The 17,685-nt window shown below is 40.2% G+C and overlaps 1 protein-coding gene across 1 annotated transcript in view; it reads right to left on the bottom strand.

Moving 5' to 3' along the window:
* The window catches only part of LOC106580454 (5-hydroxytryptamine receptor 7), an 85,157-nt gene extending 74,178 nt beyond the window's left edge, over window positions 1–10,979 (bottom strand). Inside the window, exon 1 of the mRNA XM_014161540.3 lies at window positions 10,101–10,979. Coding sequence (XP_014017015.1) covers window positions 10,101–10,561 — 461 coding nt within the window. The 5' untranslated portion in view covers window positions 10,562–10,979. The remainder of the gene's footprint in view (window positions 1–10,100) is intronic.
* Between the last annotated feature and the right edge of the window lie 6,706 nt (window positions 10,980–17,685).

Raw genomic sequence — 17,685 nt, 5'->3', positions numbered from 1 at the left:
GTTCTATCATGGTCTCCTAGAGGTTTTTGTCTAGTTCTCAGCTTGTTCCGGGGACACACATATTTAGGACGTTGCCTGATGGTCCCCAAAAATTATATGAAATGGCCTGGATGGAATATCTGCCGTTTTACGGGCTCATGAACCATTGTGCAATTTTGTGTGTTGTTTATGCACAGATAAAAAAAATAAAAAAAGTTTACATGTTTATGCCATCATTTCCTATGACCGAAAAGAGCGTCTGGACATCAGAACAGTGACCACTAACCTCGATTTGGATGAGCATTTCTAGATCAATGAGTCGGAGATGAATTACATACTACTCATCCCGGAGAAGGCCCAAATCCCCAACACTCTAAGAAGGAAGAGGGGGCATTACAGAGGCCAGCATGCAGGATATCTGACAAGACAACCTCGGTGTGTGGATGAACCACCTTGAACCCCTGTTCTATTGGTGAACGTCCATTCACTGGAGAATAAACTGGACAAGCTCACTTTGAGACTATCCTATCAATGTGATCTGAAGAACAGTAATATCCTATGTTTCTCTGAGTCGTGGCTGAACAAAGACATTGAAAATATCAATTCAGCTGTTTCTTTCTATACAGAATGGCAGCTGATCCATTCATAGCTAATCCATTCATTATGTGTCTATTGGCAAGATCAGGGACACCCATACTTCCTGTTTCCATCACAGCTGTCGTGATTGTTTTTTTTTTTTCCATACGGTATGACTTTACTCGCATAGAATAGTGTTGACAGACATACATGGTTACATTGTTAATTTATACAGGAATTATTATTAAACCTGGTTTACGGCATTCCGATCTTCCTGCTATGCCAGCTAATCTCACTATTCTCTCATCATTGATTTTATTTACTTATTTCAGAAAGTTTAGGGTTTTTCTGTATAGTTGTCTAATGTTTGTGGGGCATATTACTCTATTTTAATGTTACTCCTTAATCACTATGATAAATACCAATTGTTTTTCTCGAGTGTGCATTTAACAGAGCTGAGATTTACTTTGATGTGCAAAGTGTAGCAATACAGGTGAAATCAGTCATTGACACAGACATGGTGACGTACCAGGAAGATCGGAATGCTGTGAACCAAGACATTGGGAGTTCAAATCCCAGGTGAAGACATGTTGACTGATAGTTACTGTACAAATAAACATGCACAATGTAATCATGTATGTCAAATATGAAAGTTGAAAACACTGTGTGTGGGTGCCCCAAACCTTTCCAACAGACAAAGAGCTTTCGACACGGATCAGTGATTCACCAATCAGTGCCTCGATGGACTCGGCAGCAGTATCAAGGGGTGATGTGTAATGAAAGTTTCTTTGAGACGGTGACATCCCCGGAACAAGCCGGGAACTAGAAAAAACCTTCAGAGACCATTGCAGAATGTCCTATGTATTAAACATCCTGGACAGAGGAATGTTCTTACAACGTTACAATGAAACATGTCTATAACATTAATATCTTATATTCTGAGACCATGGCAACCATGGTCTGTGTATGTTTGGTGTGATGTTGATGGAATATTCTCCTAACCCTCAGAAAACTGGACACATGAACGTTCTTACAACATTCCAAGACTTTTATAGTTTTGTGTTTTAATATTAGTTCTTTTTTCGATTCTCATTTGAAATTCAGTTTAGTTTCAGTTAGATTTCAGACTTGATTTACTCATTTTATTCAAATTTTGTTTGACAAAAACATTTCTATTTCATTTTTATATTATTTCATTTCACTTTTAGTGTTAAGGACAGAAAGCAGCCTATGCGTCGGAGGTAGGGCTAGACGTCTTCACGGGTCGAACAGACCCAAAATTCCCGAGATCCAACCCGGGACTCAAGCGGGAGCTTGTTATCTGTGTTAGCCAATTGCAACACAATAAAAGGTATAACTTATGTACAGCTGAAACTGGTTCTGGCTGCTCACGTCAAGTGTGCCTGCTGCTGAGGAGAGAGACAGAGCGAGTGAAAGGAGACTTGGCCTAGGCTACTGTTGATTGGGAACATGTAAGCCTTTTTAATTTAATTAAAATTAAAGTTAGAGGAAAAATAGTATAGTGAAAAGAGGCCTATAGTTGTGTTTTTGGGGATGTCACTTCTTGCCACTGTTGGGCAGTAATACATACATTGATGGGTCAGGTCATCGGTTAGGTTAGGTTTAAAAGCCCAGTGCTGTCAACATTTTTTTTTTTTTTTATGTGAACAGCTGATGAAACTAACACTGTAAAAGTTTGAAAAATGTGATCAGTGTTATTTATAGTAGTTGCTGGCTGAGAATAAAACATACACAGGACCTTCTAATCAGCAGGTTTGCATGGGCGGGAGTTTCGGCTGTACATGGTGACATCACCATGCGGTGAATTGGTCAATAAGACCAATAAAAAAAGAGAGTTCCAAACCTCTCTGCCAGTAACACCTAGTTTTCAGTTTTCCCTTCCCCACTAAGACCACTCCAGGACAGTCCTAGAAAAATTCTTGCTTGTGAATTTTGGGGGGGCTAAAAAGCTATTTTTGCCCATTTTAATGGAAATCTGTTTTTCATTTTATTTATTTAACCTTTATTTAACTAGGCAAGTCAGTTAAGAACAAATTCTTATTTACAGTACGGTACTTAATTGCTATGCAGAAATTATTTGATATTGATAAAAACATCTGCATTGGGCCTTTAAAGCTAGAATCCTTAGTTGCTACATCCATTTTTGGACTTATAAATTAATTATATTAATACTTTTGTCCTAAGAGGTCAAAAGAGGCCTGCTGGTTTTCAGTTCTACCTGATAATTAATTGCACTCAGGTCTAAATCAGTCCCTGATTAGAGGGGAACAATGAAAGAGTGCTGTGGAACTGGATTCGAGGTCCAGAGTTAAGTTTGAGGGATATATACTGGATTGATTCTTGAAAAATATAACTTATAAATGCCTCATGAGCTTAGTTGGGCTCCTGAGTGGCACAGCGGTCTAAGGCACTGCATCTCAGTGCTTGAGGCGTCACTACAGACACCCTGGTTTGAATCCAGGCTGTATCACAACCGGCCATGATTGGGAGTACCATAGGGCGGCGCACAATTGGCCCAGCATCTTCCGGGTTTGGCTGGTGTAGGCCATCATTGTATATAAGAATTTACTCTTAACTGACTTGCCTAGTTAAATAAAGGTTGTCTGTCTGAAGCGGACCCTCCCCGGAATTATTTTCCCCCTTTCGAAATGTCCAAGAGAATCTGACATCCTCCCCAGACCTAGTGCTGCTGTTGCCTAGGTTTGGGATTTATGGGACTAGTGCATCACTATCATTAACTAACAAATGTGCTATGACTTCATTTCTTGTTTTTTCCTCTCTGTTTCTGTCAGATAAAGGTAAAAGTACTTGATTCTTCTTACATGTATTACTAAAGTTGAAAGAACATTTAATACATTTAAACATGGGGAAAGAGTTTCCTTCCGTCATATTTCTTGCACCAGTCTAGGTACTAATCCTTTTAAATCCAAGTCACATTGAGATTGACTTTATAATTTAAAGCTAGTGTCCTTAATCGAAACAATAACAAAGCGAACACGCCAGTCTCTGTTTTGGTAAAAAGCTGAGGGATGCATGGGCCTGGAGAAATGTAACCACTCTCAAATTCATAGACAGAACTATGTCTGCAAGGGCTGACCAGGCATCCATGATACCAAAAGTATAATTTTAACCATGTATTGAGGCTATAGTGTGTGTTTACATTACATTGTTTAGAAACATTGGAGTAAAACAAGCTTATATTATTTGGAGTTCTGATGTTGAACACATTTTTATTGAACCTTTATTTAACCAGGTAGGCTAGTTGAGAACAAGTTCTCATTTGCAACTGCAACTTGGCCAAGCATAGCAATTCGACACATACAACAACACAGAATTACACATGGAATAAACAAAACATACAGTCAATAATACAGTAGAAAAAAATAAAACAAAAAGTCTATATACAGCATGTGCAAATGAGGTAAGATAAGGGAGTTAAGGCAATAAATAGGCCATGGTGGCAAAGTTATTACAATATAGCAATTAAACACTGGAATGGTAGATGTGCAGAAGATGAATGTGCAAGTGGAGATACTGGGGTGCAAAGGAGCAAGATAAATAAATAAATACAGTATGGGGATGAGGTAGATAGATGGGCTGTTTACAGATGGGCTATGTACAGGTGCAGTGATCTGTCAGCTGCTCTGACAGCTGGTGCTTAAAGCTAGTGAGGGAGATATGAGTCTCCAGCTTCAGTGATTTTTGCAGTTCGTTCCAGTCACTGGCAGCAGAGAACTGGAAGGAAAGGCGACAAAAGGAGAAATTGGCTTTGGGGGTGACCAGTGAGATATACCTGCTGGAGCGCGTGCTGCTATGGTGATCAGTGAGCTGAGATAGGCAAGGCTTTACCTAGCAGAGACTTGTAGATAACCTGTAGCCAGTGGGTTTAACGACAAGTATGAAGCGAGGGCCAACCAACGAGAGAGTACAGGTCGCAGCGGTGGGTTGTATATGGGGCTTTGGTGACAAAACAGATGGCACTGTGATAGACTGCATCCAATTTGTTGAGTAGAGTGTTGGAGGCCATTTTATAGATGACATCGCTGAAGTCGAGGATCGGTAGGATGGTCAGTTTTACGAGGGTATGTTTGGTAGCATGAGTGAAGAATGCTTTGTTGCGATATAGGAAGCCGATTGTAGATTTAATTTTGGATTGGAGATGCTTAATGTGAGTCTGGAAGGAGAGTTTACAGTCTAACCAGACACCTAGGTATTTGTAGTTGTCCACATATTCTAAGTCAGAGCTGTCCAGAGTAGTGATGCTGGACAGGCGGGCAGGTGCGGGCGGTGATCGATTGAATAGCATGCCTTTAGTTTTACTTGCATTTAAGAGCAGTTGGAGGCCACGTTAGGAGAGTTGTATGGCATTGAAGCTCGTCTGGAGGTTAGTTAACACAGAATGGTGTTGTCTGCGTAGAGGTGGATCAGAGAATCACTAGCAGCAAGAGCGACATCATTGATGTATACAGAGAAGAGAGTCGGCCCGAGAATTGAACCCTGTGGCACCCCCATAGAGACTGCCAGAGGTCCGGACAACAGGCCCTCCGATTTGACACACTGAACTCTATCAGAGAAGTAGTTGGTGAACCAGGCGAGGCAGTCATTTCAGAAACCAAGGCTGTCGAGTCTGCCAATAAGAATGTGGTGATTGACAGAGTCGAAAGCCTTGGCCAGGTCGATGAATACGGCTGCACAGTAATGTCTCTTATCGATGGCGGTTATGATATCGTTTAGGACCTTGAGTGTGGCTGAGGTGCACCCATGACCAGCTCTGAATCCAGATTGCATAGCGGAGAAGGTACGGTGGGATTCGAAATGGTCGGTAATCTGTTTGTTAACTTGGCTTTCGAAGACCTTAGAAAGACAGGGTAGGATAGATATAGGTCTGTAGCAGTTTGGGTCTAGTGTGTCACCCCCTTTGAACTCTACCAGGACATCACAATTTGAAACCAAAGTTTGCAGGCAAAACTTTTGCAGTGGTTTTAGTGAAGGTAGATGATGCAAACTAGCCACTTACGAAAGGCATTCATTAAAAATAATCTCTGTATTCTCCATTTCTTAGCTAGCTACTACTTTGTGTACGGCGGGTATGTTTACACTAGGAAAATAAGAAGATATGGCGGTGACGTCACCGGTGACACTCGTCCCATTTCCAACACCTTCTCTCTGTCCCAACTGATGCAGGAACTTCTACAGACATGTATGCAGGAACATTGGTACATTGTATGAGGCAATCAGTCTGTCGACAGAGATTAGTGATGCACAAACTTGGCCTATTTGAAACATCGCCATTTCCTGGCAGCATTTACCTGCCAGATTCAGATGCCTGAAAACCCCTGTTCGTTTGGGAGTCAAAGATCATAGTTTCACTAAGGTTTACATTTTTCAAATTGGTTTCTTAAATTATTATAGTTTTTTCATGATTAGTTTATTTTCAGTTTACTATAATAACCTTCCAACATTGGTAACCATGTTCTGGGTATGTTCTTTTTGACAACATTACCAGTAATGTTCTAACACTAACGCCAAAACATGCTAAATAGGTTCTCATGATGTTCTTGCTGACATACGTAGAATGTTCGCCAAACTTAGGAAAACTGGACAATCAAACGTCAGGGGAACATTACTGGTAACATAAAAACGGCCTATCTAGAATTGTTAGCTGGTTATTCACAGTCAAACTCTCTTTGCAGTGACTAAACATAACTTTCACATTTTAAAATTGGCACGTACGAAACAAATCTAGCGACCAACCATTAAAAATAGTTTGATCCACTCACAAGCGGCTGTGAATCAATAATTAGATTATTGCTAACTGGAATAACTAAACAACAAAAAAACACTGGGCAAAGACGTCACTTCAACGTCTAGATTTAATTTACATTTGTTTGAGTTGTCAACTAACGTGAATTCAACAAAAAAATGTCACCCCGTCATTGGATTTAGCTTAAAAGTTGGGTGCTAAAAATACAACATTCCCATACTTTGATGACTAGATAACATCACATAGATTTTTGTTGTTGTTGAAATTTTGTGGAAACAACGTTGATTCAACCAGTTTTTGCCCAGTGGGAAGTGTTATTGTTGGCTCATGTTGGCAAGCTCATGTTTTTTCTGCTGGACAACCTCAAGCAAACCAATTCCCATCCGGCTTACTGTGTGTCATTTGGCGCTATAAATGTTTTGACTAATGTAGGGTTATGTGATATTTGGGGAGACCTCTTCTATGATATGCTACTCCAAATATTTCGATATCCGATATAATCGTTTTGCTCTGTTAATGACTAAATCATTCCAGACTGTGCAATTTTTGTGCTTATTTACAATATTATAGTCACACTAACCAGGCTTCCATCCAAACTTTTCATGAGATTAAAGTACATGACGAAAACAAAAAAAGCACATTTGTCATAAACGTTCCAAATGTCGACAAAACAAAATATGCTAGACAAGGTGGGCACTTTTTGTGTCAGTAAAATGGCGGTGGAAACGCCTTTATGCGCAAATATTGATATAATAACCATCATATCAAAGTAAACTTGAAGTCACGCAATAATATTTTGTGGTCCTCCCACTAGGACTCTGGAAAGCATAGGCTACAGTTTATTAGGCCACAGATCAAATAAATTATGATGAACTTCACAGGGTGGTGAAAGTCCATGGTGATGAGCTTGATGCTCCTTTCCAATAAAAATAGGATCTTATTCTGGTGACATGATGATCGATGCTTGGCTGCCATTTGACAAATAAAAAGAATCTTGCTATTTTGTCCATAATAATGTCATTATGTATCTACTGTAGCCTAGCTGCACTGTATCTGCACGTGCTCTCTGTTGGTTAGAGAGCACGTGCCAAGACCAGAGCAGGCACATTTGCTAAATAGCGCAAAATTCTAAACCATCAGTAGAGTTGAAAATGCTATGGAAACCCATTTAACTAGTTTTTTTTGGTACATGGGAATTTAACCGCAAAAGTTTATGTACACTACGTCGTCAATTTGATGGAAACACCTCTGGTGGGAAAATGCGCTTATTGTTTTTAGCAGACTTTAGAATATTGGCATAAAAATCTGTTGGCAACTGGATGGAAACCTATTTTATACTTAATGTTTAACATGTTGATACAGTCTAACTGAAAAAAAACTACAGTTTATTTGTAAAGTTCAAATAGAGTCTTGCACATAGTCTTATCGATATATCGTCTTACACTTCATGATACATCTTCAATGTCAAATATCGCGATATTCGATTTAATCATAAAAATCAGCCCAACCCCAGACTAATGTCACCTAATAGCCTATACATTAGATACTTCCTTGTTATAGGGCGAGTATTGGTAAAGTGGGACACTTTATGAAAATGTGCTTTCTGGAACACCTTACAGAATCATCCCATTGTCTCAACCCCCAACATGATACCATTCCAAATAGCTTAAAAACTCTACTAGACTATACAAAATAAAAAAATATTGAAAAATGGATGGATGACTCTTCTTCAAACATATTGTCCTGAGACCACATTTTTTGTCGATACTGGCAAATTGGGACACCTTGATTGGCAAAGTGGGACACTTCATTCTTTATTTGTAAAGAAGGATGAGTTAAGAGATTTCAATATTTTAATGATAAACTTAAATTATTCATACGCATTCTTTAGATATTTTTGTGGAACATTAAGAATTATAATTTATTGTTATTGTTATTACGCTATTATTCATATTATTATCATCCTCATCATACTTGATTATAATTATATTAAGTAGCCTATTTGTAATTGTAAAGCCTATAAATAAAATAAACTTCATCTAGGCCTACCAGCTCAACATTCTCAACAATATACTCTAGTGGACATTTTGTAGAATGAAACCAGAAAGACCTCACCCCTCAATAACTTCAATGACTTTTGTTGTCACCAGAGTCAAATACAGCAAAATAAATGTTTTTTTTTGTCATCATATACCTGCATGGTTATGAATATAGCTAGCTAGGATTTTTTATGTTGTTGAGGTAATATCTTTCTAAGTAAAATGCAGCTATGCTAGCTTTTGCTAGCAAGCTAGCTGATAGCAGATTTGAGGAAAATTAAATCCAACATGTCATCTGATTTAGAAATGGATTTCTGTTAAGAAAACATGTTTTTCAGAATCCCCCAAAATATTTTATTGCATTAAAATGGCCTAGAGGAGTGTCCTAGTTTGACAGTGGTTAAATTGGCATACTGGGACACTGCCAAAATTTCAATATTCTAAAAAAATGAGAAGTAAATCAAATTAAATCATATTAGTCACATACACATGGTTAGCAGATGTTATTGCGAGTGTAGCGAAATGCTTGTGAGTAAAAAGTTAATCCCATTACAAAATATATGTTTTAATGAGACACTGAATAGTTAGTTCTAGTTCTAGATAACCATAACATTTTACCTCAGAACCTTATGTAATTTTACTTACCATTATACCTCTAGTCTAGACACTTGTCGCTTCCAATACCCTACTCAACAAGCTGGATGCAGTCTATCACAGTGCCATCCGTTTTGTCACCAAAGCACCATATACTACCCACCACTGCGACCTGTACGCTCTCGTTGGCTGGCCTTCGCTTCATAATCGTCGCCAAACACATTGGCTCCAGGTCATCTACAAGACTCTGCTAGGTAAAGTCCCCCCTTATCTCCGCTCACTGGTCACCATAGCAGCACCCACCTGTAGCACGCGCTCCAGCAGGTATATCTCTCTGGTCACCCCTAAAGCCAACTCCTCCTTTGGTCGTCTCTCCTTCCAGTTCTCTGCTGCCAATGACTGGAACGAACTACAAAAATCTCTGAAACTGGAAACACTTATCTCCCTCACTAGCTTTAAGCACCAGCTGTCAGAGCAGCTCACAGATCACTGCACATAGCCCATCTATAATTTAGCCCAAACTACTACCTCTTCCCCTACTGTATTTATTTATTTTATTTATTTTGCTCCTTTGCACCATATTATTTATATTTTATCTTTGAACTTTCTTCAAACTACAAATCTACCATTCCAGTGTTTTTCTTGCTATACTTTATTTACTTTGCCACCATGGCATTTTTTTGCCTTTACCTCCCTTATCTCACATCATTTGCTCACATTGTATATAGTCTTATTTTTTTTTCTTCTACTGCATCATTGATTGTATGTTGTTTTACTCCATGTGTAACTCTGTGTTTTTGTATGTTGTCGAACTGCTTTGCTTTATCTTGGCCAGGTCGCAATTGTAAATGAGAATTTGTTCTCAACTTGCCTACCTGGTTAAATAAAGGTGAAATAAATTAAAAATTAAAAAATAAAATAAACAAAGGATGCCACGACCACAACGATGACGTCACTCCCATTGAACCCATTTGTTATCCTGACATACTTCCTCACTAACACACAGGCATTGATTGTTGGTTATGTTATTGTACACATTTAAAGATATCCATTACAAAGCTTGAGTATCTCACTTTACCAATACTCACCCTACATTTTATTCCACTGTTAGAGTTTAACTAACTCACCTGTCAACGCTGATCACGCACAGGGTCATGATGGAGGCTGTGCAGCACATTACATCCATACCAATGAAGATGTTGCAAAACACCTCCCCAAAAAGCCACTTGCCCCCAGTTAGGTCGGTCACTATAACAAACGGCATTACAACTATTGCCACGGAGAGATCTGCTACGGCCAGAGACACAAGAAGATAGTTTGATGGTTGTCTTAGTTTTTTCACCACGCAAACCGCTATGACAACCAATGTGTTTCCCATCACAGTGACCGCTGTGATGATGGCCAACATCACTCCGATAATTATCTTCTCTCCACTGCCGAAATCAAGTAGTGTCTCCCCGCACGTATCGTTCCACATGACTGTAGGATCAGCGGTGACGTTGTAGACAAGCTCCAGAGTGCCATTGATAACTTCGGAAACATCCTCTCTCTTATTGAAAGTGTGATCGACGTCCGAAGTATTGAACATTACGACAACGTAATCCCGGCGGTGATCCAAGGGACACCTCGCCAGTGTAGGCTACTCCAGTTAAGCGCATACTTGATTAGTATGTCTGTGGTCTTGGATCCAGTAGCTAATTTCTTATATCAAAAGACAGCCAGTACTGAGAAACATAAGCCCATTCATCAAAGCCATGCACAGTCAGAGCTTTCACCTGCCCAAAATAGTGATTCGTACCTCTCCAAAAATAAGAGGCGAAAAACAATAATGCATTCTATGGACAGCACCACGTTATCTTCAGATAAAAATCCCTAAAACGTCACAAATCACTTGAAATGTTAAGCAATTGTTTTAAGTTGTTTTCACGACGCACTTGTTTCCCCGTGTGGTTTGTTTCGCTTCGCTGACGTGAATTTCCTCACGAGTGGTTTAGCTCCGTCTGCGAACGCTCACACCAGAAAATGAGTTCACAAACACAGGCTACGACGCAAGTTAATTGAATAGTATCAAAAAGGTGATTTCTCTGTACTAAAAGCTATATGGCGATTGTGTGGGGGTGGTGGGTGGTCAGGAGGGACAATAGGATTTTAACAATGAAGGAAACGGATCATTCTTCACATATTCACATAATCGGAAATCTAAATTGAGGACAGACAGTATAGTATACTGGTTCAAATTGAGGACATTGCTGTATTAGCCTAATACTATCCTCAATTTAGATTTATGGGCTATAAATGGCCAAAATTCTTAATTACACATTATTAAACATAAACCAAGTAAAATGACTGCTTTCTGTTATTTGTAATCACATTTTTTTTCAGATGTTTTGGACATACTGTTTTGCTTGGTATAGTAAATAAAGGGTAATCATTGGTGTGGCTTGAACCAGCGGTCCATGGAGAAATAGAGCAAGTGCATTACTGCCTGTGCCATAAACACCAGACCTCTTGGCAGAGTCTGGTCATAGTATGATTGATTACAGGGACGCTACAAAAACAAATATGCGTAATACTTTTTTGTTGTGTTGGTTTTGAAGTGTCAAGTACAGCGTTACCTGTACTTAATGATAAACAAAACAAATAGTTGACATCTTGCTTCCTATTCAATACATGGGAAAGTACCTGATTTTCCCATGCATATGCTCTGTGGACTGTGACCTTGCAGATCAGATAGGAAACAGTCCTTCTGGTGTCTTCCATGCCACCTCTGGGCCTGGCAGAGGGAAACTGTCTATAAATAAACGGAGGAGGAACATTCTGTCAAAACCACTGGAGTTGAAAACACGTTATTTTCAACATTGGAAAAATGCTGGGGGAGACAGACAGCATGGATAGGACATAAGGGATAGAGAACTTCCTAGGCTGCTCACAACATCATCCAGGGAACAGCTGTGGTATGTTAACCACTCTGGGCCTTGGGAAGGCCAGCTCCTTCCCACATAGCACCACTGCCTGGGCTGTCTGTCTCTCCCCCGGATGTGATCACCAGCGCAGCCTAGGGCTTCGCTTGTCATTACCCACTGCTGGGCCTGATGGGCACGCCGGTAATAATGATTGTCGCATTAGATTACCGCCAGTGTCCAGTGACGCCAGTGCTTGGCCAGCCCTACTGTCATTGAAATTGCTCCACTTACAATGAGGCACATTATCACTGGAATGGACGCCAAGGAGACAGTGGTACACATTGTTACACAGTAAAACCCGGCGGACCCAAGCGCAGAGAGCTTATGCAAAACAACCTGTCAGCATCCTGTCAGCACCTCAATCAGCCTCATGTAATGGAGAAGAGGGTAGAAGCAGAGGTGATTAATTGGGATAACAGCTGCTCTGGCAGACTGGAGGAACACTCCTGCTGTGCAAGAGTGAAAGTTTATGCAGTGAGTGACAACTCAAACTAACTGTAGATAGTAGCTGCTGATTGGGGTCACTTCGGCTTTGTGAGATAGTCAGACTGCAAAACAAGTTCAAGGAAATCTCGATAACTAACCCTGTATGAGATTTACAAGTGTAGCAATCCTGTTTCCTCTTTGTGGGCAACCAGTCAGCCCAGCAATCTCTGTGCTCTCTGTGGCTCCAGGGAAGGAATCAATTCCCTAAAACTCTGCCTGTGATAGTAGAGTAGAGTGAAATATTTTGTCATCTGATGTGACTAAATTGGGAAAAATGGGTATAGGAGTCAATCTGCCCAAGTCCAAACTACTGCGACTGACAGTGTAAAAATAGGTATAATTGTCCTGGTCAATCAAACACAGAGCTCCATTCTCTGCTGTCTTCTCTTTTAACAGCAGATACACTACAAATACAAAAAATGTGGACACCTCAAATAAGTGGATTCAGCTATTTAAGCCACACACATTGCTGACAGGTGAATAAAATCGAGCACACAGCCATGCAATCTCCATAGTCAAACATTGGCAGTAGAATGGCCTTACTGAAGCGCTCAGTGACTTTCAACGTGGCCTAGTCATAGGATGCCACTTTTCCAACAAGTCAGTTCATCAAATGTCTGCCATGCTAGAGCTGCCCCGGTCAATTGTAAGTGCTCTTATTTTGAAGTGGAAATGTCTAGGAGCAACAACGGCTCAGTCACGAAGTGGTAGGCCACACAAGCTCACAGAACGGGACCACCGAGTGCTGAAGCACGTAGCGCGTAAAAATCATCTGTCCTCGGTTGCAACACTCACTACTGAGTTCCAAACTGCCTCTGGAAGCAATGTCAGCACAAAAACTGTTCGTTGGGAGCTTTAAGAAATGTGTTTCCATGGCCAAGCAGCCGCACACAAGCCTAAGATCACCATGCACAATGCCAAGTGTCGGCTGGAGTGGTGTAAAGCTAGCCGGCATTGGACTCTGGAGCAGTGGAAAAGCGTTCTCTGGAGTGATGAATCACGCTTCATTCTCTGGCAGTCCGACAGACGAATCTGGGTTAGGCAGATGCCGGGAGAATGCTACATGCCCCAATGCATAGTGCCAACTGTAAAGTTTGGTGGAGGAGGTATAATGGTCTAGGGCTGTTTTTAATGGTTCGGGTTAGGCCCCTTAGTTCCAGAGAAGGGAAATCTTAATGCTAAAGCGTACAATGACATTCTAGATGATTCTATGCTTCCAACTTTGTGGTGTAGGGGGTGGGTCCCAAAGACCCTCCCCATTATTGATTAAGGGGACCTTAAGATTCATATGTTTTGCTGCAGGCTTTATAATAAGATACTGTTGCTATGTTTCTAAAAACTCTGCCACTATATGTTGCATAAGCTATCTATATTAGTCTTTGTGGTTAAGCCCTGGCTGTTGCGAAAGTGTGCTTGCAGGCTAGGTCTGAGTCAGAACGAAAATAGATAAAGAGAAGTAACCACTCTCTGGTTTTGACATTTTGATCTGTGTGACAGTAGACAATGCTAATAAATTCAGAGAAGCTAATGTACTAGGTTGTCTTATAAAGTAACCTCAGCTTATTGATACACACATACATTGATGTAGGTTATCATACCCCTAGGTATCATACCACAAGTGTATAAAATCAGCTGCGCCCTTAGGTGGGGTGCAGAACTTACTCGGAAACATGCGTGCTCTGTTCCCGTTGTCAACTTCTGTCTGCAATTGCATTAATAAATGAATGATTGATTTACTTAAAGATATTGTCTGACTGCTGATTTCACCAATAAGCCAATGATTGACAAGGGATAAGGAACCTACCCTGACAGTGGCAACAATTTGGAGAAGGTCCTTTCCTGTTTCAGCATGACAGTGCCCTCATGCACAAAGCTAGGTCCATACAGATAGGGTTTGTTGAGATCGGTGTGAAAGACCTTGACAGATCTGCACAGAGCTCTGACCTCAACCCCATCTAACACCTTTGAGATTAATTGGAACGCAAGCCAGGCCTAATCGCCCAACATAGGTGCCCGACCTCACTAATGCCCTTGTGGCTGAATGGAAGCAAGTCCACACAACAATGTTCCAACTAGAGGTCGACCGATTAATCGGAATGGCTGATTTATTAGGGCCGATTTCAAGTTTTCATAACAATTGGTAATCGGCATTTTTGGACACCGATCATGGCCGAATACATTGCACTCCACGAGGCGACTGCGTGGCAAGCTGACTACCTGTTATGTGAATGCAGCAATGAGCCAAGGTAAGGTGCCAGCTAGCATTAAATGTATCTTATAAAAAACAATCAATCTTTAACATAATCACTAGTTAACTACACATGGTTGATGATATTACTAGTTTATCTAGCTTGTCCTGCGTTGCATATAATTTATGCGGTGCCTGTTAATTTATCATTGAATCACAGCCTACTTCGCCAAATGGGTGATTTAACAAGCGCATTCGCGAAAAAGCACTGTCGTTGCACCAATGTGTACCTAACCATTAACATCAACGCCTTTCTTAAAATCAATACACAAGTATACATTTTTAAACCTGCATATTTAGTTAATATTGCCTGCTAACATGAATTTCTTTTAACTAGGGAAATTGTGTCACTTATCTTGTGTTCTGTGCAACAGAGTCAGGGTATATGCAGCAGTTTGGGCCGCCTGGCTCGTTGCGAACTAATTTGCCAGAATTTTACGTAATTATGACATAACATTGAAAGTTGTGCAATGTAACAACAATATTTAGACTTATGGATGCCACCCGTTAGATAAAATACGTAAAGGTTCCGTATTTCACTGAAATAATAAACGTTTTGTTTTCGAAATGATAGTTTCCGGATTTGACCATATTAATGACCTAAGGCTCGTATTTCTGTGTGTTATTATATTATAATTAAGTCTATGATTTGATAGAGCAGTCTGACTGAGTGGTGGTAGGCAGCAGCAGGCTCGTAAGCATTCATTCAAACAGCACTTTACTGCGTTTGCCAGCAGCTCTTCGCAATGCTTCAAGCATTGCACTGTTTATGACTTCAAGTCTATCAACTCCCGAGATTAGACTGGCAATACTAAAGTACCTATTAGAACATCCAATAGTCAAAGGTATATGAAATACAAATGGTATAGAGCGAAATAGTCCTATAATAACTACAACCTAAAACTTCTTACCTGGGAATATTGAAGACTCATGTTAAAAGGAACCACCAGCTTTCATGTTCTAAGCAAGGAACTTAAACGTTAGCTTTTTTTACATGGCACATATTGCACTTTTAATTTCTTCTCCAACACTTTGTTTTTGCATTATTTAAACCAAATTGAACATGTTTCATTATTTATTTGAGACTAAATTGATTTTATTGATGTATTATATTAAGTTAAAATAAAAGTATTCATTGTTCATTCAGTATTGTTGTAATTGTCATTATTACAAATATATATATATAAAAATCGTCTGATTAATCGGTATCAGCTTTTTTTGGTCCTCCAATAATCGGTATCGGCATTGAAAAATCATAATCGGTCGACCTCTAGTTCCAACATCTAGTGGAAAGCGGAGGCTGTTAAAGCAGAAAAGGGGGACCAACTCCATATAGTTCTCTCACGTCACCCCGCTCCTCCGCTCTCTCCACTGGCTTCCAGTTGAAGCTCGCATCCGCTACAAGACCATGGTGATTGCCTACGGAGCTGTGAAGGGAACGGCACCTCCATACCTTCAGGCTCTGATCAGGCCCTACACCCAAACAAGGGCACTGCGTTCATCCACCTCTGGCCTGCTGGCCCCCCTACCTCTGAGGAAGCACAGTTCCCGCTCAGCCCAGTCAAAACTGTTCGCTGCTCTGGCACCCCAATGGTGGAACAAGCTCCCTCACGACGCCAGGACAGCGGAGTCAATCACCACCTTCCGGAGACACCTGAAACCCCACCTCTTTAAGGAATACCTAGGATAGGATAAAGTAATCCTTCTAACCTCCCCCCCCTTAAAAGATTTAGATGCACTATTGTAAAGTGGTTGTTCCACTGGATATCATAAGGTGAATGCACCAATTTGTAAGTCGCTCTGGATAAGAGCGTCTGCTAAATGACTCAAATGTAATGTAAATGTTATTGCCCATGATTTTCAAATGAGATGATCTACTAGCAGGTGTCCACATACAGTTGAAGTCGGAAGTTTACATACACCTTAGCCAAATACATTTAAACCCAGCTTTTCACAATTCCTGACATTTAATCCTCGTAAAAATTCTGTCTTAGGTCAGTTAGGATCAGCACTTTATTTTAAGAATGTGAAATGTCAGAATAATAGTAGAGAGAATGATTTATTTCAGGTTTTATTTCTTTCATCACATTCCCAGTGGGTCAGAAGTTTACATACACTCAATTAGTGGACTCGAGTCACATGACTTGCAACTCGACTCGAGTCACATGACTTGGACTCGAGTCACAAATATGATGACTTGCAACTCGACTTTGACTTTAACACCAATGACTCGTGACTTAACTTGGACTTGAGCCTTTTGACTCAAACTGACTTTATATTCCCTTCCCCAAGCCCAAATATTAAAAAAGTGTGCAGCACATCAACTCTTAACTTAACAGATTGAATCGGACAGCAGCCAATCAAATTGTTCCATCTGAGAAAAAGTTGCACGTGGCAGTGCAGAGGAACGTCGGCGAGTTCTTTCTTATGGCTACCCATGTATTAACATGGAAAAATAAAGTATATTTGGAAAGTAATAAATATATTTTTAAAAGCATTCATGACTTGCGTAAATGTAATATACAAAGTATTTCTCTTGTTAAAAATATGAAATGGTATTACATTTGGTGAAGAGTACATTATGACTTGTTTAGGACTCAAAACTTGACTTGATACTTGTCCCACCTCTTGACTTGAGACTTGACTTGGGACTTGAGTTCTAAGACTTGAGACTTACTTGTGACTTGTAAAACAATGACTTGGTCCCACCTCTGTCAGTTAGTATTTGGTAGCATTGTCTTTAAATTGTTTAACTTGGGTCAAACGTTTAGGGTAGCCTTCCACAAGTTTCCACAATTAGTTGGGTGAATTTTGGCCCCTTCTTCCTAACAGAGCTGGTGCAACTGAGTCAGGTTTGTAGGCCTCCTTGCTCGCACACAATTTTTCAGTTCTGGCCACACATTTTCTATAGGTTTGAGGTTAGGGCTTTGTGATGGCCACTCCAATACCTTGACATTGTTGTCCTTAAGCAATTTTGCCACTACTTTAGAAGTATGCTTGGGGTCATTGTCCATT

Source organism: Salmo salar, chromosome 20 (assembly GCF_965601325.2).
Source record: "Salmo salar chromosome 20, fSalSal1, whole genome shotgun sequence".
Taxonomy (NCBI): Eukaryota; Metazoa; Chordata; class Actinopteri; order Salmoniformes; family Salmonidae; genus Salmo; species Salmo salar.
Note: the sequence above shows the minus strand (reverse complement) of the source record. Positions and strands in the feature narration are given on the sequence as shown.